The 24297-nt window shown below is 38.8% G+C and overlaps 1 protein-coding gene across 3 annotated transcripts; it reads left to right on the top strand.

Annotated features, from left to right (window-relative positions):
• On the top strand, nucleotides 1-24017 carry EEIG2 (EEIG family member 2). 3 transcript variants are annotated; one of them, XM_066324583.1, is made up of 11 exons: nucleotides 1-334; nucleotides 13049-13169; nucleotides 13808-13837; nucleotides 14327-14443; nucleotides 15606-15652; nucleotides 17897-18003; nucleotides 18528-18623; nucleotides 19163-19364; nucleotides 19446-19573; nucleotides 19952-20021; nucleotides 21539-24017. In XM_066324583.1, exons 1-11 carry the CDS (start codon nucleotides 120-122, stop codon nucleotides 21579-21581), a joined length of 1176 nt encoding a protein of 391 aa, XP_066180680.1. In that variant the 5' UTR covers nucleotides 1-119; the 3' UTR covers nucleotides 21582-24017. The 3 variants fall into 3 exon arrangements, with proteins under 3 accessions (XP_066180680.1, XP_066180681.1, XP_066180682.1); XM_066324584.1 differs by lacking the exon at nucleotides 18528-18623; XM_066324585.1 differs by lacking the exon at nucleotides 14327-14443.
• The last annotated feature ends 280 nt before the right edge of the window (nucleotides 24018-24297 follow it).

Here is a 24297-nt window from a genome sequence, read left to right on the forward strand (position 1 = left end):
CGGCCAAAGGGAGGCGCCCGCTGCCGGGTAAGCGCCGGCCCGGGGCGCCGCGGCCGCCGGGGGCTGAGCGGGGAGCGGCCGCGGTCCGGCCCGGCCCCGGAGCCGCCCTCGCCCCGGGCATGGGAGCGGAGCGGAGCGGGGCGGCCGGAGAGGAGCGGAGCTGCCGCGGGGGCGGCCCCTGGCCCATGGCCTTCGTCATGATGAAGAAGAAGAAGTTCAAGTTCCGCGTGGAGCTGGAACTGGACGAGCTTTCCTCCGTGCCTTTCGTCAACGGCATCCTCTTCTGCAAGGTGCGGCTGCTGGACGGGGGCAGCTTCAGCGGGGAGTCCTCCCGGTAGGTGCCTGCGGGAGCCGGGGCCGGCCGGGCTGTGCCGGCTACAGCCGCACGCAGGCGGCCCCGGGCCACGGCCCCCCGCCCGCTCCTGGGCTCCCTGGGCGGCCCGGGGGAAGGAGGCCGCCCGCCCCGGGGCTCCCGGCCCGAGGGGAAGCTCCTGTGGCACGGCGTGGCCCCGGGCGGGCTGAGGCTTCCCGTCCCGCCTGCTTTGCCAGTGTCGGCGGCGAGAGAGCACATGTGGGAGCGCGTGGAGCTCCTCCTGCGTGCCTGCTCGCTGCCTGGAGCCGCCTAAACACGGAGTGACCGAGGAGAGGAATCCCTGGGTGATGAGCGTTGTCTCAGAGAAACGGGTCTCTTGTGCCATGGAGCTGGAGCTGCTGAGCGTGTAGGTGACAAGAGGGGAGAGAATTTCTTGTCCCCAAGCCTGTAGTCTGAGCTGTCCCCTGTGAGCTGTGCGACCTTATTGTTTAAATATTGCACGCTGGATTGCTGTGTTTCGTTCTGTAGATATTTACACGGAGAGCTAAGTTCCATGGCAAGGTCCTCAATTTTTTCTCTGAGTGCTCGGGTCATGTGTTACTGACTTTGTTCATGCTCAGTTCTGCAGTGCAAGTGCAGCAAGGCAGATGTCTTTTTTCCCTTTCTTTCCCTTCAGTTGTGTCTCAGCAATGACGACTCATCTGTCGTTACAGTGGCTCCCCAATCCATGGGTAGTGATGGGTAAACAGAGTGCCGGTGTGTTAATTTTTTCCAAGTACCAGGCAGAAGAAGAAACTTGTCAGTAGGAAGGATGTGTGCTGTGGCTTCAGGTCTGGGGAGAAGGAGACTCTCCTCCCATTACACTTGTTCTTCCTTTATGAGTTATTATTTTACGTTGATATTATTACAAAGAGGATTTACTGGATAATGTCTCATAGGATTCTGGGAGAAGACAGTAACAAATCCATGAATATTCAGTTATTTTCTTATTAAAATATTGTTGTTACAGAGCTTTCTAAATTATCTGCTTTTGATTCTGTAAATTAAATTAATCAAGGAGAAGGAATAAAAATGGAACTTCAGCCTAGAACCTTATTTAACCATTCCATTATATTAGCGTGTATAATTGAAGATAAAATTTTCCTCTTTATGGTTGGAAGTTGTTCAGCTCGTCAGTGCTCTGTTCTCATTTCATGTCTTTCCTCAACGTTTGTCTTGTGAGAGACTTCATAGGTAATAGATGATGATGATGACAATCATGATTCAGGCACTAATGTGCCATTACTGTCCTGCTCCAGCCCTTATTGCCTTGAAGTCATTTCCACAGGCTGACATACATCTTCTGGACAGGGTGTCTATTTTCAAGGACTTGCTTTCAGCTGAGCAGATGGTTTTGACACGTTATGGTGATCTTAGTCTTTTTTGCCTTGCCTATTCATGATGCTAAAATTAAATGCTTGAAAGCCCTCATTCATATCTTTATGAATGGTTCATTAGAGTAAAAATGTGTGTGGTAGGATGCAGTGTGTGTCGGGAAACTGATATAAAAAATTGTGTTGGAGCTGAAGCTTAAAAATTCTTCCATTTTCTTTTTCTTGGGCTGTGGTTTAAAAACTAACAGCAGTGGAACATATGCTGGTCTGTGAGTGTAACTCATTCCTGCTGGACTGAGGAGTGTTTGGGTGTGCTGGTAGGGAGGTAAAGAATTCTTTCTGCAGTGATCCTTCAGTGCCAGTTTAGGGAGTGCCTTTGCTCTTGGCTTAAGAATTAACAGATGGATTTTCAGAGTGGTGATTCAGCAAAGGGCTGAATAAATAAGGAAGAAATTAAGTTTACACCAGAGTGGTAGTATTTCAAAACTTGTCAGTTGCAAACGCTCTGATGCCATAATCTTCTAGTTGCATGCATTTGTTAGTTTTGCTGTGAGCTGGCAGTTATATCCCTAAAGTAGTAATCTTTTTAGCTTTATAGAAGATACTCAAAGAATTCTATTGTTTCAGAAAGTAATAGACAAACTCATTCCAAAAATTTTAGAATACAGGGGGAAAGTGACTCTGTTTTCTTAATAGCTTTATTTTTGTTATTCACTGAGGTCTAGTAAACTGTGATTATTTTGGGAGAAATTTTGAAGTTTTCAAGTTGGTACCCATACAGACCAATACCCTGCTGTCTCTTGCCTTAGAAAGTTCAAATAAAATAAAAAAGGTCCAGTCAATAGTCTATAAACCACCCTAACATTATTAGCATTTTATTTCCAAAGCTTACTCACAGAGAAGAATGTCATAAAAACCCAGGGCAGCAGTTGCCTTGGAATAAGGGCCCATATGTCATGAAAGTTGTCATGAAAATAGTTTTAAGAGATTGTCTTCTCAGCCCTCTATGGATCATGTATGAATCCTTAAAGTCCTGATCCTGCAAGCAATGTGGTACCTTCATCATCCCTCTGATCACTGAAGTGAAGTGAAAAGAAGACTGATGAAAGCTCAAGCTACTGAAAACCAGCTTTTTTAAACTTCTCAGATCTTTGCTGAGAAAGAGCTACCTAAGGAATACATTACGGAGACATGGGCCATGTTACTGGAGACTCATCACAGTCCAGTTACTTTTCTGGCTCCCACAGATGTGTGCCTGAAGTGTTCAGAAATTCTGTGACCAGGTGAAATCAGTGTGTATAGTGCAGTACACAGTGATCTGGCTGGTGTGTAAATAGCAACCACATCGCTTTGCATTTTTGTGTTTGCATGTAGTTTTTTTAGAACTCCAATTAGAAAACTTCTATTTGAAACATCCCTATGCACATCTGTGAATCCTTAATGTAGGAAAAGGAAATTCTGGATTAAAACACTAAGTGTTTAATTACCTGACAAGAATATTCAACTTTTAAAGTAATCTGGTAGCGCCAAATAAAATTTTTATCCAAGGACATTGACCAGTCATGTGGCAGCAGTGTTTAAACTGGGAAAAATGTTGGAGAGTTTCTGCAAGAGCAGGACCCTGGAATTCTGGCAAGAATTTATGTGTTATAAGCTTTGACTCTCAACCAGGGAAAACCTTGGAGGGTGTTGTGGAAGGGAGGAGGTTCAGTTTGGTTGTTTCAGCAAACAGACAATCAGCCATACAGTGTAATTCTTGCCCTCCCCTTCCTCGATATTGTTTTGTAGCATGACTTCTGGATCTTTACCATTGTGTTTTAGGTGTTAGAATAAAGGCTGGATTTTCAGCCAATAGACTGTGGATATATGCAAAGTTATGCTAACAAACCTCATTTTCATTTAGGAAACTTTCCTAGCTTAAGCCTGGTTTCCTGTGTGGCAAGGCATCTTTCAACCTTTCCCTGGGCTAATGACATTAGATCTCTCTCTTTGAAATTGGATACATTAATACAGGACACTTGTGCAGATTCCAGGATACTGTGTGTCTGTGTACTGCCTGGCCATAAAATAGTGCGCACATAATGGCTAATGCACCATGAAAGGACACAAGATTATTGCACCTATGAATATTTTGAACAGAAAAAAAATACTATTTTAAGGTACAGACTTGACTAAATGCTAAGTATATTTATTCGTGACCATTCTAATGTAGATATAAATAGACAGCAAGTATAGATTTTCTGCAACTGCCTCATTTTAACAGGCTGAATCAAAAATTAATAGGTCCCTAGAGCAGATAACTGAGGCTGAGCTGTTGCTCAATCAACAGTAAATGAACAGATGGAATATGAGGAAATCCAAGAAATTTTGGGAACAAGGATCTGACTTCTTGAGGGTGTACTTTCAAAGCTCTATCAACTGAGGCTACAGTAGCTGTAAGCCTGCTAGTTCCATTTTTAACTTGGTTTCCAGCTGCACTCCACTCAAGAAAAAGACTTGGTTGGTGTGTTCTTCTGACTGCAGCCTCCAGCTTGGTCATTTTCCCCGTTCTTTCAGATCTGATTTCTGACAATTTCCACTGCTGATGTTTCTACTGTCTTTCTTTTACACAACAATATTCTGAACTAAGAAGCTGATTATGGTTGCTGTATGTGACAGACACATTCAAGGTGGCCAAGAACTGTAAGTTTTTCATCATATCATTTTATTTTCCAACATATTTCTGCAATGTGGGTTTTTTTATGTACCGTCTTGAGTTCTGAGAGGAAGTCTTGGGAGATCATGCATGAATATATTCTTATTCCTAATAGGTACAGGCTAGAGCATGTAATTGTTTTCTGTAGAAATTGCCTTCTTATCTGCCAGATAAGTACTTCATAATTCTAGTGATGCAGGGCCACCTCCTTCTCAACTGTCTAAAACTACATCTATTTTTGGTGACACCAGCAAGTAGGTTTTCTGCCTCACTGGATTCTTCAAGTTGTCTTTTTACCATTCTTCTCCTGATTGCTGCTATTGCATTTGAAAGAGAAAAACTCTCCTGACAGTAACACAGCTTAACTAACTGTCTGTTTTTAAATGACAGTATTTGTTAGAGAAACGTACCTGTCACACGGAATCAGTGTCCCTAGCACTCTAATCTTCCTGCATGATGTATGAATCCTGCTGACAGTCCTCAGAGCTGGATAATGCTACTTCTAATAGCTTTTTCAGCTGTAACTGGATTTGCAGTTGGGGAATTTGAAACAAAATATGTTTTTAAGTACTGTGAGGAATATTGGTACAAAATATTGAACTTTTTTAATACAAAATATTGCTTTTTTCACACTCTGGAATGTCCACTTAATGCTTCCTCAGTTGTGAAGAGATACTTGGATAAGCAGCCTTCAGACCCTGTCTTCTGTAGGGAGGAAAAGGTAAGAAGGAGAAGTTCTCTACGCAAAGTACAACTTCTTCAACATGTAGTTTGTACTTCTCCTTTCATTAATAGTTAGAGTGAAATGTCTTAAGTCAACTGATTTAAAAAATATGGCTGAGGAAAAACAGAGTTAATCAGAGGAGTGAGTAAAGAATATAATATTTGTCTTGAAGGTGTTCAAAACACTTTCTTTGTGTATCTTTGGGATACACTAGAGGAAAATAAAATGTTTGTACAGTCTGCTCTTTGCATGGGGTGTAAGTGGTTATTGCAGATATAAGAAAGGCTCAATCTTGGGAGGCTTCTGTTACTGCGATTTTGAGAACTGATAAGAAAAGTTTGAGAAGAGATACATGACAGACATCTGTTAAAGAGGCAGAGGTGGTAGGGAAAGCTTTCATGCTTAAGGTGCCTGGCTTGTGCAGAACTGGCACTTGGGTTTAAATGAGCTGGTGATAGTTTGCTTTTTTCCCCCTGACCTCAGCCCAGTAAATGGAGTACAGTATTTTTCTGACACAAACTTGCCGTTTGCAACTACCATAGCACCTGCTTGCCTTCACATTTTAAGGACTATTTCTGTTCATGGAATAATTTAGGGTGAAGGAGAATGCTAGAGATCACACAGTCCAGCTGCCTGCTGAAAGCAAGACTAATTTCAGTAGGATCAGGAAGCTCAGAGCTTTTTCCTGTCAGCTTTAGAAAATCAGCAATAATGGAGATGCCAATTCTTGTAGACAGCCTGCCCTGTTGTTCCCCACTTTTACTGTGAATATTTTCCCCTTATTTCACTGGAATTTACCTTGTTTTTGCCTCTTTTCCTTTCTCTCACTAAGAAATGTCTGGCTCCATCTTCTAACATAGAGCTGACTGTAGATGGCAATTAGATCTTCCTTCACCCCATCGTCAAATTGTGAAAGTCCCATGTTTCCAAATTCTCCTGCATCACAGAAGAATTAATCCCTAACTCTAGACCCTTATCTCATACCCCCTGGACTTGCTTCAGTTCATCAGTCTTCTGCCAGGAAGGCTCCTAAACCAAGCGTGCTGCTGCAGATACACTCTCAAATGTTCAATTTCCTCTGACTTGCTGACTACAGTCTTCTAATGCAGTTTGCCCTTCACAGTGCTAATTCCTTTCTAGGTCTCTGCATTTGCCTGTAATCAGCAGGTTTTCATCCGTGATCAATTTATGTATCTTTTATAAGAAGCTGTTGACATGAAAATGCTGCTAGTTAAAAATGTAACCTGTTTTATTATGAGTAAAAACATGTGGAATAGAAAATGATTACTCTGTTCAAATTTTGCACGTACTAAACAGCAAATTAATTGGAGAGCTGTGCACTGTAAACAAGTGGAGCTCTTCCTGCAGAGCCAGCTGTTTGCTTAGTCCTGAAATTTGTGAACCATTGAAACTCTGTTTGTAAATGACTTGTTTTGTTCAGTTTTTTAGCAGTGCTTAGGAAAAAGTGATTTTGTTGGAGAAAATGCATCCTCTTACATGCCTCAGGCACGGGGGAAACAGAATATTAAAGGAAAAGTAAACTGAATTTGTTCCTGAATGGAGAAATACATTAAGCTTTGCATAAGCTTATTGCAACAGCACGTATTTTGGAGCTCATGCTCTAAGCACTTCAAGTGATGCACTTCTCTATATGAAGTCTAAATTTAGCCTTTTGGTTATTGGATAACAATTTAAAGTGTAGCTTAGTACTGCTCCAGGACCCTGTTGCATGGGTACCTGTATCTTTCCCTGAACTACAACACTGCATGAAATTTTATGTAGATTTTACGTTGGAGGAGTGCAAGAAGGTGTTTGTCTCTTGCATGCCAAACCCTTCTGTGTTAATGTATAGTATAAATGAGAACTCTATATCCAACAATTCCTTCCTAATACTAAAGATAGCCTAGGAAATGCTGAATCTTAAAGGACCTGAACCTGAAGCCACTGATAGTGGGGCTATACTGTTAGATTGTAGGTTAATCCCTTAATTCCTGTCTCTGAAGCTAGGATCATGACACTGGCCTTTGTTAGGTGTTCCAGCTTTCTGCAGAAGAAAGATGTTAGATATATAAAATATCTATTTGAATGGAATATTGCTCCCATTTTAGACTATTTACTACACTAAAACTTCAGTCTACTAAATACTGTATTTTTATCCAAAAGGACAGAGGGGTGGATCAAAGGAAGCTTTAGGTGATAGAAGTTCATTTACACATCCACAAATGAGTGTACTCAGCAAAGGCAGGGGAGGGTGGAGGGCCTAAAATAATATCCAGCTCCAGCTATTTCCAGTCCTGCCACAGGAACCATCAGCCCATCAAAGCCCAGGGACACAGGCAGGTGAGGAACTGAAATGAAGGGGAATACCCTCTCTGGGCCCCTCCTAGAGCTGTCCCAGGAGACCCTTAGCCCCATTGTCCAGGCAGGAAACCCATCATGCTGAACTAAAACTAAAGCATGTTTTGGATTGAGGGGGGTTGCTGCCTATGAGGCACAGGGTGGGATACAAGGGAAGAGGATTAGCATGGGACAGTTTGGTGGAGGAAGGGATGAGTTTGAGGAGAAACAAGTGTGGGGAAAAATACGGAGTTAAGGGGATAAAGGGCCAGTTGGATGTAAATAGTTTGCTGGCTGTTTGGTGCATTTGTCTGTTTCTAATGAGCAGTGCCTGCTGTATTTTCCCATTGAAGTACATTGACTCTCTCCTGGGGAGGGGCTCTCTGTGCAGTGTGCCATGTCTGAGTGCCACCAATCGCAGTCAGGAGTGTCACAGGGCTGCCAGCAACAGGAGAGGCCCGAGTGGGCACACTTAGGACATGGCAGTGGGACTGTGGGTCACAGGGCCCTGCGTGTCCATGTGCCAGCAGCTGGGGAGTCCCGATGGGTTACAGCCAATGCCAGCCCCTGGGTGGGGCCGGCAGTGACAGGTCCCTGTCCCTGTGGTGGCAGCACCCGCACAGATGCAGTGGGGGATGGATGGATGGATGGATGGGTGGGTGGAGCAGATGGGATGGCCAGGGAGCTTGTTGTGGTTTGAAAACAACCCAAGTAAGAGGCTCTAAGTCAGAAATAAAATTTAATGAGAAGAAAAGGAAAATGAAATAGAATAAAATAAAATAAATACAAAAAGAAAAAACCAGTGACAGAGTCAGAATACAACCTGATCAGGGTGATGGAAACAGTCCAGACGAGGTGGTCTTCCTGAAACAGAAATCTTGTAGAAAGGTCTGGTAGCTCCGGTCCTCTGAGAATCCAGTGAGTGAGGGCTGCTTCTACTGTCCCAAATCCCAGTTTATATCCAGGTGAGAATGCTTGGCTCCTCCCCGTGGGCAGAGCATCTCCCAATGGGATGATGAGTCATAGAGGAGGGCCTTGATGGCCCATTAAAGAGAGATAACTCCCGGAGGGATTTATCTGTGAGTCATGCACACGGCATTGATGGGCCATGAACTGAAGATGGTGATAGAATACATCCTAAACTACAGCCCAGGACAGAGCTGTTCACTGGTCTCGGTGTGTAGCAGAGCTGTGTGTCAGCCCCAGGTGCCCCGTGTGTACTGCCCAGGGGCCGTCCCCGGACACCTTGGGCCTCGCTGCCGCCGTGCCCGAGGAGTGCGCTGCCGCAGCCTCGCTTCCCTCCGCACCTCTGATCAGCTTCAGACAGCTTCTTCTGAAACAAACAAACAAAACTTAGGCGACTCTCTCAATATAAAATATAATAATAATTTAAAATATAATAATTATATAATGATAATATTTAAATAAAATATAATAAAATATTATAAATAATATATATTTAAAATACAATAAAATATATAAAATATATTAATATAATATAACTTTCTATATTTAAAATATATGTTAATATTAAAATATATTAATGATATATTTAAAATATATTTAAAATTTAATGATAATATTCTTTAAAATATAATAATAATATTCTCATTTACCTCAAGTAGTGAAAAAGCTATTTTTTCACAGTATTTCTAGCGAGTAGTAACATGTTCCGTTCACTGTAAGATGCATTACACCACTTTCTTTGACATAAAGAAGTGTACTGATCCAGCTGAATCCAAAGGTAGTTCTGGAAGTATTTTCATATGAACATAGGCTGATATAAAGACTGAATGGCATCTTAAAATGAATTATCCCAATTTATTGTTTCTTTGGTGACCAATAGATCTAAAATAATTGCTCTACAAACACAAGCAGTTTAACATAATCATCCCCATATGGCTAAAGATCCTAATAGGCTGTTTAGAATAATTCAGATAAAAACTAGAGTAAATTTTCTGATTAATGGAACAGTCTTTTGGTAAATGTCCACAAGGAGTTTTGGCTTCTTTATTTCAGAGCCTCTCATGCTAAAGCTTTTCCATTTAGAAAGAAGGGATTTTTCCCCATGATACTGAAGGTCCCTAAATGTGATTTATTTTGGGGTTTGTAGCTCTTTGCTGGAACAAGCCATTATTCATAGATTTTATCCATGTAGAAATGAACAAACAATCCAATGAACATAAACACCTTAAAAAAAGTCCATTACTTGTTAACAATTTAGGATGAGGAGGCGACTGGATTAGATTTACTGTCTATTATTTGAGATTTTTTTTTTCTCTGCTGTGTGTTAAAAGAAAAATCCAGTACTTTTATTCAACATTTTAAGTGGCAATTGTGTACAGTACACAAAGCATCTACAAATAAGGACCTGCCTACAGCTGAAATCTTGCATTTGAAATTGAGTCCATGTGAAATTGTCCCTCTCAAGAAAAAACAGTGATGGTAACACACTATAACTTTGGAGTAATGTTATCCTACAGAATCTGTTTATTGATTTTATTCTTGGTTACATACTACTGACAGCACTTATTCAATTTCACCAAAGCACTACAGCCTACTATGTATTCCAGTGCATCTTGGTAACTAAGATACATTTTGATTGAGAAAACAACTGGTTTTACTCTGCATGTGGTGAAGTGACTGGGAGGCTCATAGGAAGCTGACTCAGAACGGAAAGCTCTCCCCAGTCTGCAGCACCAGAAGTTATCTGGGTTCATTGCCATGGCAGCCAATCAATACAGCTGTTTATTTTCTAAAGGCCCTGCACTTCACTAAGAATCTCATCAACTTAGATGTTACTGCTGAAGTGAAAGGGTCTGATTATCTGACCTTTTTTTTCAGCGTGATGGGGATAGCTAGATGGTACTCCTCTTTACTAAGACATTTCCTGAATTAAAAGACATCCTTTTTTTTCTTTTATGTGGTGGAATTAGAAGAACTGTTTAGTGGGAATAGGGGCAATTGGTTGGGTTGTGGGGCTTTTGTGGGTTGTTTGTTTGTTTCTTGTTCTTGTTGTTGGTTTGTTGTGTGTATTTTGTTTTTGAATTGTGTACAGATTTTTCAAGTATCTTATGATTTATATGCCAGTAAAAGAAATGAATGATACTTTTTTCCCCTGACATCCTTATGACAAGGAAGCAGAATTGCTGGTTTTAATTTTATTTTTAGAAAAATTAGACCATCAGTATCCACAACTGAAGCCTTTTTACTGCCACTTCTACTTCTTGTTTGCAAATCCTGACCTGTGATATGAGTGGACTGAATCTATCTAAAGCAGAGTGGTTTTATGCTGTCTTCCTTACTTGAACCATTATACTCACATAGTAGTATTGGTATGTTAAAATAAATTCAAAATACTTAAAAGGTTTTAAGGATACATTTCTCAAGCAGATGTTACTTACATTTATCTTGCATTTGCAAGCAAAAATGTGTTGAATGTTCACTGCATTACAATGTGAGTGATGTCTAGAACATTTTATCTGTAGAATGTGCAGCTGCTCTGACTTTGCTGTAGAGGCAGGAGGCTGCTCTGAGAAGCAGAAACAACTTGAACCATTATACTGAGTAGTACAAGGATTTTGGCACATCGCTTTGGCTTCATGAGTTCACCAAAACACTGTTTCAGTGGAAAACATTATTCTTCACTGGAAATGTTACAGAAGCAAAAAAACTACAAGAACTAGAGAAATGATGAATAGCAGCAGAAGTGATGCTGTTATTGGTAGAGCCAGTGGTGTCCTGGGTGTAACAAACAGATGCAAGGAGAAAAGATTTTCTGATCTTTATGGATGACCAGGGAACTCTTTCAGTTTAGTAGCACTGTTTTATATGTGTCACAAATGTTACCAGTTATCAATTATCCCTTTTAAGGGTGTCTTTTATGTGATGTCTTCTTGTCTGAGCCTGTCAATGGAGATGTAACTATTTGCAATTTGCCTTTTTTGAATTCTGGTTCTTTTGTGTATTTAAATAACTCATGTGACAGCAGGATGGGATTTTTTTTTTCCCCCACCGTACAGGAAAGTTTGCAATGTAAAACATCCCAGATAAAGAGTAGATCATGATGTTTACAGAGCATGTTCCTTTCAGGTCACATGCCTGAATGTGACTCAGTGTTGTATCACCAGAATCTGTTAGTCTGTTGTGGTTGTTACACTGACTCATTTTAGGCTGGCTGATTTATTCCCACCTTAGGAAGTCACAGTGCCAGTGAGCCCTGGAGCTGGGATTCTCACCAGCACAGCAAAGGGAGCTCTTGTGAGCGCCCTGCAATTCTTCCTTTTTCTACACTCGCGATGAACTCTGGCTCCAGCTTCTGCAGAACCATAGGATTCTATCTGCTAAAGACTTCAAACTGCTTCTTCAATAATAAGCTGCTGTCAGAAGTTTGTATAAAACATAGGAATGTATGTACTAGGAAAATGGAAGAGGGAAAAGGAGAAACATTTTTATATGTGAAGATGGTACTTCAGTGGTTGGACTGATAGAAGAAATTATCAGTTTCTTCACGGTTCCAAGTTGTGAATTTAGAAACATGGGGCTAGAAAAGAACTTTTGATTGAGACAAGTCCTCAGAATCACAGTCCTTTTGCCCCACTAGTGACAAACTGGCCAACCTTGTCATGAACTACAATAAAGGCTTTTTATGCATCTACTTCTCTTATTTGAAAGCTGTTCCAGTAACTTGCTCTGTAGTTTGAGGCCTTCTAACTTTCAGTTTTAAATGGATGTTTGATCATGCTTTATTTTGGTCTTGACCACTTCTCATTTGACTTAAAAGTTATTTGGTCTCTCAACTATTTGAATCACCAGTGTATTTTTTTTTTCTTTTAAGATACAGGGGTTTTCTAGCTGTCCTCCCTGTGCATGTTCATTTCAGAGTCTGTTCTTGGTCAGAATTATCCAAACAGAATGTGTTCTGTCTGAGCCTTATAAAATTACATTCATAACTGAAAGCATCCTACATCCTGCCTTTTTGTCACTGCATCATACTGTCACATTGTTATCCTCCTGTGAGAAACAGATCTCTTCAGATGTGTCAGCTTATTTTGCTCTCAAGTGGCAAACTCACAGTATGTAGCTGCAATTCTCATTTGCCTCAAGTGCATTGCTTTGTGTCTGGTTATTGCACATCATCTCCTTTCTGCTTTTCCAGGCCTCAGATTTATGTAGTTTCGCTTCTATGATGCTCCTTTCTGAAACAACAGAACTGAAAAACAACTTGTCAAAGATGCTATCTTCAGTTCATTGCCAATCTCAGCAGCTTGGGAGACAGTGCCTGGGAGCTGATGTTCAGGAAGACTTCACTCTCCCGAGGCAAACTGCAGAAATTACACTCTCGTTCATTTTCAAAAACACACGGCTGTTGAATTCTTCTGGATGTCTAATACTGTGTTCAGTGTTTGAAACAGTTAATAGTCGTGCTACACTGTTAAGATCAGAATGGGGGATTATTATTGTTATTCAGGCCTTGGACCAGAATTTCCATGAAGTGGCCACTCTACAAAGAGTGGAACCAGGGTTTGTTCTTGAGCTGTCTTATTGCAGTGTGTGGTTCTGAATGTATGTGCAGCTAACACTGAGCATATGCTCTCGACTTGCAGGGAAGTAGTACAGTCAAATTGTGTCCGCTGGAAGAAAAAGTTCTTCTTTATGTGTAAGATCAGTGCCAGTGCCACAACAGGGATTCTGGATACTTGCACTTGCAGGGTGTCTGTACGGAAGGTAAGCAGATGTTTTTTCCCTTCATCTTCTCTTTCCTTGCTCATTCTTCCTTTGTTTTAATTTTTGAATGTCTGATAAACTTCATAAAGCAAATTTTAGCTGCAATCACATCAGGTATTCCTTCAGTCAAAATTCTGTAGTAATCTTATTACTTACTTTACTTTGACTGATTTAAAATGTTTTTATTTAAGAAATCCCATTTCCCAGCAGGGCAGCAAAGTGTTTATAAAGTTAGCTCTTGATTGACACTTCCAGCAAGCAGCAGTAAGCTTGGTAGCCTGAACTGTAATAAGTACCAGAATTTTGCATGGAGCATGTTCTGCCTTTGGGGCCAGACCCTGTAAGAGCCAAATGCCAGCTGGCATCGGGCACCTGCTGCTCCTCTCTCCAAGACAACAGCGTCTTGCTGGCCTGCTCCAAAGGCATTATGAATATTAAGGTCTAACTGACAACAGCATAGTCTAGCAAATGTGTGTGGAGATATTTTAAAATAATGATTAATGCCTGCTTTTCTTTAAAAAAAACAAACAAACAAACAAACAAAAAAAAACAACCTGAAGAAAAATCCTGAGTCAGTATATTTAATGGCTTAATTGTGCTTTTTTTTTTTTTTTTTTTTTTTTTTTTTTTTCCCCTAGGAATTAAAAGGAGGAAAGGCATATGCAAAGGTAAATTGAGATGTAACTAATTTTGCCTACAGATAAGCTTTTCTTTCTTGCCATTTTCTGCCCTTTTAAAGTAATTCCAGGCTAGTACTCAATACACTTCATGATGTGCATTATAGTGACACAGTGCTGTTGGAACTTTCAATCAGTGTGTTTAATAAGTATATAACAATGTTTCACCACCAGAACTTTTTTCTTTCAGGCTGGTATGCCGAAAGAGTTACCAAAAGTAAACATTTGCATTAAAATATAAAGAAAACTATCTTTATTATTTTATCTCCTGGCACTTTAAATTTTTAACTGAAAACAGAACTATGCTGAATTTTACACTCTGGGTTTGTTTTCTGCTTTTTGCCTCAGTCCACTCCCTTTAACGGGCATCCTCTTACACATATTGGAAAGAAACTGCTATTGAGTGGTACTCAATGTGAAATTAGCAAGTACCTTCATTTAGCCGAATGCTTACTACTAATTGTCATTTTCTCTCAACAGCTGGGATTTGCAGATCTAAATCTAGCAGAGTTTGCTGGATCGGGAAATACCACTCGTCGCTGTTTACTGGAAGGTTATGATACCAAAAATACAAGACAGGACAACTCCATTCTCAAAGTAATTCTTTGTCATGCTTAAAGCAATAAAGCAGAGAACAAGTGCTATTATTAAGCACCTGATGAAATTTAAAACTTACTTGCTGAACTTATTTTTGGAAAGAAAGCTATTTGAAGTAAAACCAAAAGTGTTGTTTAGAGACAATCATTAAAATCCGTGCAGGAAAAAAATAGAATTTGTCTTATCTTTGAAATGGAGCTGGATAGCTGTAAAAGAAAAGCTTTTAAAAGGTGGTCCTAGTCTAAGGGGAGCTGAAAAATGAACAAGTTAATATACGGTATCTTCAAGACTGGGCAACTTTCTGTGCATCTTTCTGAGAGTGAATCTATCAATTGCCTTATCTATGTACAAGCCACCTTCAATACCTCCATGACTCCTGGGATTTTCCTGTTTTCTATTTGATAGTAATAACTGTAACAGCTGGGGAGAATTCTTGCAAAAGACCCACTCTGACACCCTCTTCCCTTAGTCCAGGGAGTTAAAAAAACTGAATAAGCTCCATAAACCTGAAAATAATTCCGTTGAGATTCTTTCAGGTAATTAAAAAAAAAAAACCAACTCTTCTCCTACTGAGACCCTGGGATTAATTTTCCACATTTTTCAGTATACAGCCTGTGCATGGACTTTCTGATCTGACAGTCACAGACTGTCCAGAACATTTGTAATTGATGGCTTTGACCTGCCTCACAAGCTTTCAATGCACTGTGTCCTATGGCTTATTTGCCCTGTGTGCTTTTGCTGTCTCTGATGTTAGCACAACCCGTCCTGAGAGCCAGCACTTTGCTGAACACCCTCAGCAAAGAACATACTTCAGCACCCACTGGTCTAAACAATGTTCTGTTTGCTCATTCAGGTTTTAGGTTTCTTAGCTCTGTTTTTCCTTTCAAGCCATCGCAATTATTAATAATTCTAAGATTCTCCTTGATTATGTGTCTTTTTCTGAATCTTGTAACTATGTTACTTTAAATGGTATTTTGTAGTTTTTGTATGTCCAACATAAAAGATGTAGTTTTTTGCCTAAGTGTGTTTATTTGCATGTGTGATGATGGCATTTTATTTTCCTTAAATATAACATTTGTGGCAAATACAACTTACATGACCATGTATGTGTCACAGACAATTTTTTTTTAATTATGGTGGATTTTGTTTTCTCAATGTTTAGGTTCTGATCAACATGCAGCTGATGTCTGGAGACCCATGCTTTAAAACGTAAGTTTGTAAAAGATCTCTGTGGGGTGGTGATCATACATTCCATGGTGAGAACTACACTTCTAATTCGTGTTTTTACATCTCTCCAATCTGGCAACAGTATTAAAAAAAATAAAATAAAAAAAAAAAAAAACAACAAAGAAAAGCCACAAGAAATGGAATGGTAGCTAAATAATTACTGACATGATAAAATTACCAGTAGAAGTGCCATAGTTCATGCTGTTAGGTGTTTAGTATCAAACACAGAATACTCACCTGTACATCTGTAATATAAAAAAAAAAAAAAACCACGTTAGGGAAACTGTTCCTGCAGAAATTTTATATAAATATACTTGGTAGGGGGTGATCTGACTAATACTTGTGCCTGAAAATTGTGCTGCTATACCTTTTATTCACAAGTCTCATATGATTTTGAAATATCCATTTGCAAAAAAAACCCCAACAAACAACGTAAGTTTGATATGACCTAGTACAAGAGAAAGCACTTACAGGTATTTAGTTAGCAAAGACATTGTGAAGCTTAGTAAAAAATGCAAGAGGTAACATCTGAAGGCAGCTAGGAAAATTCCCTGCTATGCATTGAGACTCCTTTGCCTTGTTGTCCTTAACCTGTAGTTAAGGAAGTGTAATAGTTGTGCTGTGTAACACAGAACACTGTAGAATCTCATCTTGTGGTTAGGGAATAAATAGCAAGAGGGTTCTATCTGAATGTGTCTGATTGGGGAAACTTTTCTGTATCCTGAGTTACTTAGCACCTCTTTTACTTCAGAACAACTTTAGTAGATTTACTTTAGAGTCAGTCCTACTAACAACTACATCGCTGGAACTGATAAACAATTCTTGAAAGGCAACTAATCATTAGTCTTGGATACTAACAAAGCAATGTATTGGTTTTTACTGCCTAGTACTGAAGGAGATGAAATTAGTACCTAAATAGCTTTTTGGATCCCTAGGAAAAAAATCTTACTCAAATTATTCAGACTTGGCATCTTCTTCCAAACTGGTGATATAACCATTTCCTGGAACATAAACTTTCAACACAAACAGAACAAAACATTTATCTATTCCAGATGTCCTTTGTAGAAGGAAAAATAAACCTTAAAAGTTTCACAATCTGGAATCAACTCCATATTTTATGAAGAAGCCTAGAAGGCTTGATGTTTGATCTGGGATGACATCCCTGAAACCATTCAGTTCTTGCTTTCAGAAGTGTGTTATGCAGTTAAAGCACACAGGCACTGTATTTCTAAAAGTGCTTTTTTCTTTCTCTCTTACTTTCAAACATAACCTAAGAGGGGCTATGTTACTCTACTTGAAGACAGTGATTCATTTATTGGCTATGTCAAATCTAAAAATGTCAACAAATACCCATTTGTATGCAGACCAACAGTCCGCTCCCAAAGTAGAAAATAACAAAGCATTAAAAAAACTGTAGGTAACATCTTGAAATGTATTTTGGTTGTATTTGCTTGCCAAGAGATTGCTTGCACTTTGTTGTTTTCTAATTAGTTTCTTTGGCACTAGCAAAACACAAACGAAGAGATTTATTAATTTAATAAGATCTCTTTTGGGGTCTTGGTATTAACTCAGACAAGTACTTCAGCTTTATTAAAAGCCTTTTAATACTGAACTACAATTTAAATTATGTCATATGTGATGCTTTTTTATTTTGTAGGAGGTAAAATTTAGAGGGCAATACATGGAGATAGTGCATAGGCCCCTTTATTAAGAGCAGGGAGGGTTTTCAGCCCAGAATGTTTCATCCCTGTCACAAGGCAGGAAATCAAAGCCAGGAGTATGTCACAGCACAGAAGCTAACTTGGCCAAATGTTGTGCATATTGGGGTTTTCTTAACTTACCACCTCTTCATGTATTCCATCAGGTACTGAATTACACGTATTAAGCTGTCCTGTGATTCATATACTTAAAAATTAAGAAACAACTTCAAATTAAAAGTATATCACTCTACCAATCACCAGCAAAGGAAAAGCCTTTCCCAAGAACCCCAGAAGCCTGAGGGCTGAGCAGATTGATTCTCTAAAATGTCCTTAAGCTCAATAGCAAAAGCTTATTTTCCATTTCCCTCAACAGGGTACAGCATGTGTCCAGAAAAGAACTGTAGGTCTGTTAACATGATGCACGGTATGAATTAGGCCAACATATGTGAAAGGAAAACTATGTGCTGATCATTTTGGAGGGATTTCAACAGAAGTACAGCAAATCTTAACCACCTTTTTCTTACAGGCCTCCTTCCACAGCAACATCCATAGCAATTGCTGGAGAATCAGAGTCTTTGCATGAAGACAGGAAAGGTGGAGAAAACTTAAAAGTAGCACATCTGGGTATAGCAGGTATAGAATAATGCTCTGAATTTTTCAATGCTTTTATAACTGGCCTCATAGTTTCAAGATGTTAAAAATACTTCAAATCTGAAAGAGATGCTGACAATTGGCCTGCAGAGGAGCCTTCTTACATGGCTTATGAGTTTCTGCTTCAAACACAGCTGAAGATTTTAAGCAGGTTAACTTTTCAGACAGAAAACATCTGGCACAACATTCTACTGGAGAAAGAATGGTCATCTTTCTAATACTGACACCAGACAAATCTACAACTACATTTCATACAAATCTATCTAACCCAATGGTACTCTCTGTTTTGCTCAGATACGTATTATGATTTTTATTTTTTAAAGAATGTATACTCATTAACATGCATGGTATTTTTGCACCACTTGAATCTCCAAAAGGTTTGTAGAAAATCAGTGACAAGTCTCTAATCCCTCTGGGAAATGTGACCTTTGAGTCTAATCAAGATTATAGGCAAAGCAGCAATGAAGGTGGCTTTAGGGAAACTGTCTGACTTGCACATGTTGCAGATGTCTCATCGAAGAGTGCCTCAGTCCCAGATGAACTTGGTGCATGTGGACATTCCAGAACTTCGAGCTATGCAAGTCAGCAATCAAAACTGTCAGGTAGCTGTTCACAAGTTTGTTATTAGTTGTGGGGATTATTTTTCTTTCTCAGGCCTAGACAGTGGAAGACAAGTTTACTTTATGTTTTTAAAAGGGTTTGGGTTGAACACTTTTTCCTAGGAGTTTCAAGCGTGGCAAGGGTAACATTTTTTTCCCCCTCTTTAAATTTACTGGATTCACTGCATTATCTCTTCAGATGCAAGACAGCTTTTTGCCTTTGTTCCCTCCAATTAACGTATCTGAATGAGATTTTTACCTCTTCCATGCGTAAAAAAAATGAAGACTTAGCTCTGAAAGCTAAAGGGGATATTTATCATTCTAATTGTTCTGATATAAACAAGAGTTACTCAGAACAAAAAGATAATGGCAGGTGCTAGAATACAAAACCTGAAGTCAGTTGTCTAGTTGATGTATGCACATACGTTCATAGAGCTTTTCAAAGTTCCTTTATAAGAAGACAAGACACAAAATCTGCTTTCAGGATGGACCTGGCCTGTCAAAAACACACCTAACCCATCTCTCCTGCATTTTCCCAACAGGATATAGCACATGTCACTCCAGATCATCCAGTCTGTCTGAACTCTGCCACAGGAGAAACACCTCAGTGGGGAGTACCTCAGTGGGAAGTACCTCAACAGGAACTGGAAGTATTCTAGAGCCATGTGAAGAAACTGAGCCAAAAGTAACTGAAGCTGATACTGATACATCTACTGAAGATGCACCACCGGAAAAACAATGCAGGTACACTTAATCTGAAAGCCTCATCTAGCACAAGTAGATTACTTCATCATGTCTAGACCTCTAATATATTTATTTTTGCAGACATCCTGTAAAGCAAGACTCTGTGGAGTCACAGCTGAAGCGGGTTGATGCTACCAGAGTTGATGCTGATGATATAGTTGAAAAAATACTCCAGAGTCAAGACTTCAGTTTAGACTCAAGTGCAGAAGGTATGGAGATAAATAAGGAAGCTTAGGGGAAATTGGTGTACATTACACGTCTTAGGAAAACCCACTCTCTTCACAGTTCCTGTTGTTTGTATTCATAAGGACTGTGCTACATTTTCTACTTCATCTTACCTACCAGAAATTGAAAATGGCCTTCCATGATTCAGAGAGCTTTCCCAGATAGGTACTTCAAGCCTAAAAGAGCACGTGCAAATCTGTGACAAAGATACTTCCTCCAACCTACACCATGGTAGTTCTTCATTACCTAAAGTATTTGCATCTGAAAGTATCAGCTACAAAACTGGTAGATTTAAAATTACTGAGATTTAGCTATGGCAGCATTAAAGAAAGCTAACATATTTTTATTTGTTTGTCTTTTAGAAGAAGGTTTAAGATTATTTGTGGGCCCTGGTGGAAGCACTTCTTTTGGAAGCCATCATCTACCTAACAGGTATGTAGCCTGAACAACTAATCCATAGGCAATACTAAATAAAAATGCATCTCATACAGCAGTTATTCTGTATCTATGTTCTTGACCTTTGTACCTTTCTATTCTGTGTAATTTAAAAGCACCAAGAGAGCTAGATTATCAGTTTTTAAAATAGGACAGAACTGATGTGTCAGCTCTAAGAATTGTAACTCCTGGAGTTTCTGAAAAGTCTCGAGGTTTTCAGATATGAGCAAATTTTCAGTAGAGACACAAGAGACAGACACCAGGTTCAAAGGGAGCTCTACAGCCTTGTTACGTTACTCTGGAGTGGGAAGAAAATTTTAAGTGTTTTATACATCTGACTTTACAGTATCAAACTGTTACATCTTCCTGATAACATGCCTCATTTTCTTCAGTTTAGTTTTTCTCACAAATCCTATTTCCATTTGTTACATTATTTATTTCAATGATTTGTTCATCTTTCAACTGTTTGCAGCCCTAAACTCTTTTGATAATCTGCTTCATATTATCTTATTTAGAACCAGAGATCTTATTTTTCTTCTCTAAACCTTCTTCAAATACTCTGATATATGACTTGACTTGAATGTGTTAATCTTCAGATGAAAAAGCATGAGAACCAGGCAAGAATATGCTCTAATGCTGGCTTTCTGCAGTTGAATGTAATTCAACATTTTTAGCTGAAGAAATCAGAATAGCCTCAGTATTTCAGCAATTACTATGAACTTAGTTATAAAGGCAGTTAATAATATATTGAAAGTCATAAAATAATTACATTTTATACATGCACATAATACTAATGGTTACAAGATGATTCCTTGGTTCAGCTGCAAACTGGGCACACCAGTATCTGTCCAGGATCACATGAATGGTACAGAACACACTCCTGGAGCACACAAAATCTGTCCTAACGTAGTTACCAGAACAATCCAGGCACAACAGTGTACTAAGGCAGAGCTTGCCCTATTAATTTTTTACATAGTAATGCAATTTGCTGTGGAAAACCACCCAGTGTGGGCTGTCATGTGGGAGGTGAGAAAGTTTTGTTTACAATTCAGAGTGAACAAAAGACTAAAGATGTTTTTCTTGTATCAGAATCTGACAATCAATTTCTGGCTATTTTAGACACGTTGATCTGTTTATGTATAAATGTATATAAAGAGTATTGGCTGCATATGGTGTAGCTGTGGGGACAGGTACCCTAAACATGTTTAGGAAAGTCCAATAGTAACTTCTTGTTCAGTAACATTACTTTTTGTTCATTTTGACTGTAGTACAACAAAATCTCTTCAGTGCATTAAAGTGTAGGTGACTCCATAGCATGGTAATAATAACAAATGTTTTCTACCCTTCACAGTTAACTGGTCTGGTATTTGCTGTTTGGTTGGAGAGGTTTTGTTGGGGTTTTTTTGGGAGGGCTGTTGGTTGGGTTGTTTAAACAATACGCTTGCTGATATGTGATACTTGCTATTTAGCTTCCATTTAAATTGACATTAAAGTAACTCTTTTCAAATTTTCAGAATAGGATCTGGAGCATATGAGCAGGTGGTGATTAAACGCTAAACTGGAATGTCAAACGGGGAAAACTTGGAGCTCTGGTGTTGATACTTCTGGTATTGTTTGCTCTGTTGCAAGAGCTGAGAAAATGAACTCGATGTAATCTTTTTCTGAAAAGCAGTGGAATGCCTCTTGCTCATAGAGCAGCATCTTCTGTGGTATGAAGGCAATGTTTAGCTACGTGTACCTTGTGAGAGCACTTGGACTGTTTTTGTAAGGTCTGTCTGATGTTAGTGGAATTACTTAATTTCTTTGAAACATCTGTGGAAGCGTGTCCCCTTTCACTATTTTATGTAAGAGATTACTTGAGGTGATGGACTTTTTTCATAATGTTGTTTCTGAAGAAACTTCTGAAATTTGGTCTTAAAGGAACCTGAAAGAATAATTACTGAATTTGATCCTATATGCCATTTTAGTTTTAAAGAAGCTAATTACTCCTGTCAAGTCAGTTTTTATCAGGTCAAAGTTCTGGCCTCCAAAAAACAAGCCAGCCATATTTTAACATAACCAAAACCTTCTTTTAAGAGTACTGAGCACAACTTCCTTGTAAGGTTCGACAGAAGAGGTGATCATCACATACATTTAAAACAAACCCCCAAAATAGATCTAAACCAGCCACTAATCAGTTGTGTTCACTGTAAATTAAGGCTACAGGTTTAAATGCATCAAATGTGACTTTTTTTGTTCAAGTGATGAAAAAAGTGGGATTCCACACCAAAACACTAAGGCACAGTAGCATTTTATCAAGAAAGCTGCCCTGATTGTTAAATCTGGAGTTCAGCAGCTGCTCCCACAGAAACTCACTTTCATAATGCATGAACATCGAGGTTCGATGGGATGATACTGTTTACAAACCTAGTCAGTAGTTTACCACCACTTAATTTTTTTAATTGTAGTTTAATTCTTCACAGTCAGTGCTTTGCTTATGTTTTGAATGTGCCTTGTGGAATTGGGGGTGTCCAGGGAGATTAAACCATTTACTAAGGAATTTAAGCTTTAAAACTAGGTAGACATCTATACTATTATTAATATAACTTGTTAAGAGAAGCACTTTATTGTAGACATACTCTGCACATTGAGTAAGTCTTGGTGTGCAAGAGCAAAACTGGTTTTTTGCTATCTGTCCACTGTTACATTAGCTCAATGTACTGTATTTAAATTTGCACAAGCAGTGATTTGCCTGACAGGCAAGAAAGAGCTCTTTAAATTTTCATTGAAAATATGAAAGAATCCATTTTTAAAGGGATGTGTTGGGTAACAAATAGGTGTAATTAATTGTAAACTGCAACTTACTTAATTTTTTTTTACATTTAGTGGTACTGTTTATCAGTTAAGGCCTGGAATAAGTAAAACTAGCGGGGCCACTTTTGAAAGCTCAGAATGCTTCAAATTTTGCTCACAGTGATGCTTGACACCTTTTCACTGACATAAAAGTAGGCCATATTTAATAGGTTAAGTTAGGAAAAGCAGACTTTGTTTTCCAGAAATCCATAGTAGAATTATTAAATTTTAATTTGTATTTTTAAGGAAATCTCAACTTTCAAAGCTAGAATGCAGTTATCGAATACGATGAATATGAGCTGTTTCTCAGTTTTGGTACTTGCATACTTTTATTTCTACTGTTAATTATAATCTCTTTAGAGTGTCTAATTAGGTAAAAGAATTAATACAAAGATTCTATTTTAGCTGCTCTTAATAGAGGTGTGGTGTTACCAGTTTCTGTTCTCCACAGAAATTTTAAACAGAAACTACCCAACTGCTGGTATACAACTCTCTCTCAGAACATTATAGTCTCCTTTCCTGTTATGTAACTAATTCACACCAAAAAATCCCATTGCAAGCAAAAGATGGCAGAAATTTGAATACATTCTTTGCTTTCAGTACTCTTTGACACTGCTATACTTGTTGGCAAATCTATTAAAACTAGTAGTAGTTAAATGGTAGTTTACTTACATTTACTAGGAAAACTACATGTAGTTTGAGGAAAACAGACTTTAACAAAACATTGTACAGCTACTTATGTACTTCTCAAGGGAATTTCCATAGCCCATTGCATTTTATGTTAAACAACAGAGCTAATGGTCATAGATTAGATAATTTGTTTACTAGAAACAGTATTTACTTGCCCGAGCAGATCTTTTAACTAATAAGGAAGTTGACACAGAAATCCAGCTTTTCATAAAACTGTATCTTAGTAATTTATTCTTCTGACTTGACTTACAACTTTTCATGAAGTGATAATTTAATTGTGCTTCATGTAATTGGAACATAACCTTCATATTTAGGTGCTGTATTTTTGTTTTTGTAAACTCTGTTATATGAAAACTGGAGACTTCTATGTTGTAAACTGTTTGGGATGTACTGGTGGATTATGTGGGGTTTTAGCCGTATTTAAATACAAATCTCTCAGACATTCAATAAACTCTTGTCTTCAGCTTGGAAGCCACTCCTAAACAATTGTCTTCTTTTTTTACTGCAAAAAATTACAAACTTAACTGGAAGTTTGGGTCCATTTCAGTTTCTCTTCCAGTTAAGAACTTATTTTTAAAATATTTTGCTTTCTTCTGCTTCTGTGTTATCACAAAGTGACATCTATATTATCAGGAAAATGTGTTATTTAGGTCTCATTCTTTTTCTAATCTAGAAGGAAAATTTTAATTCAGAACACTGATCAAAAGTGTTCTCTTCAACTATTCTGACCATAACCAAACAATAGATAATC

This window comes from Sylvia atricapilla, chromosome 9, assembly GCF_009819655.1.
Source record: "Sylvia atricapilla isolate bSylAtr1 chromosome 9, bSylAtr1.pri, whole genome shotgun sequence".
Lineage (NCBI taxonomy): Eukaryota > Metazoa > Chordata > Aves > Passeriformes > Sylviidae > Sylvia > Sylvia atricapilla.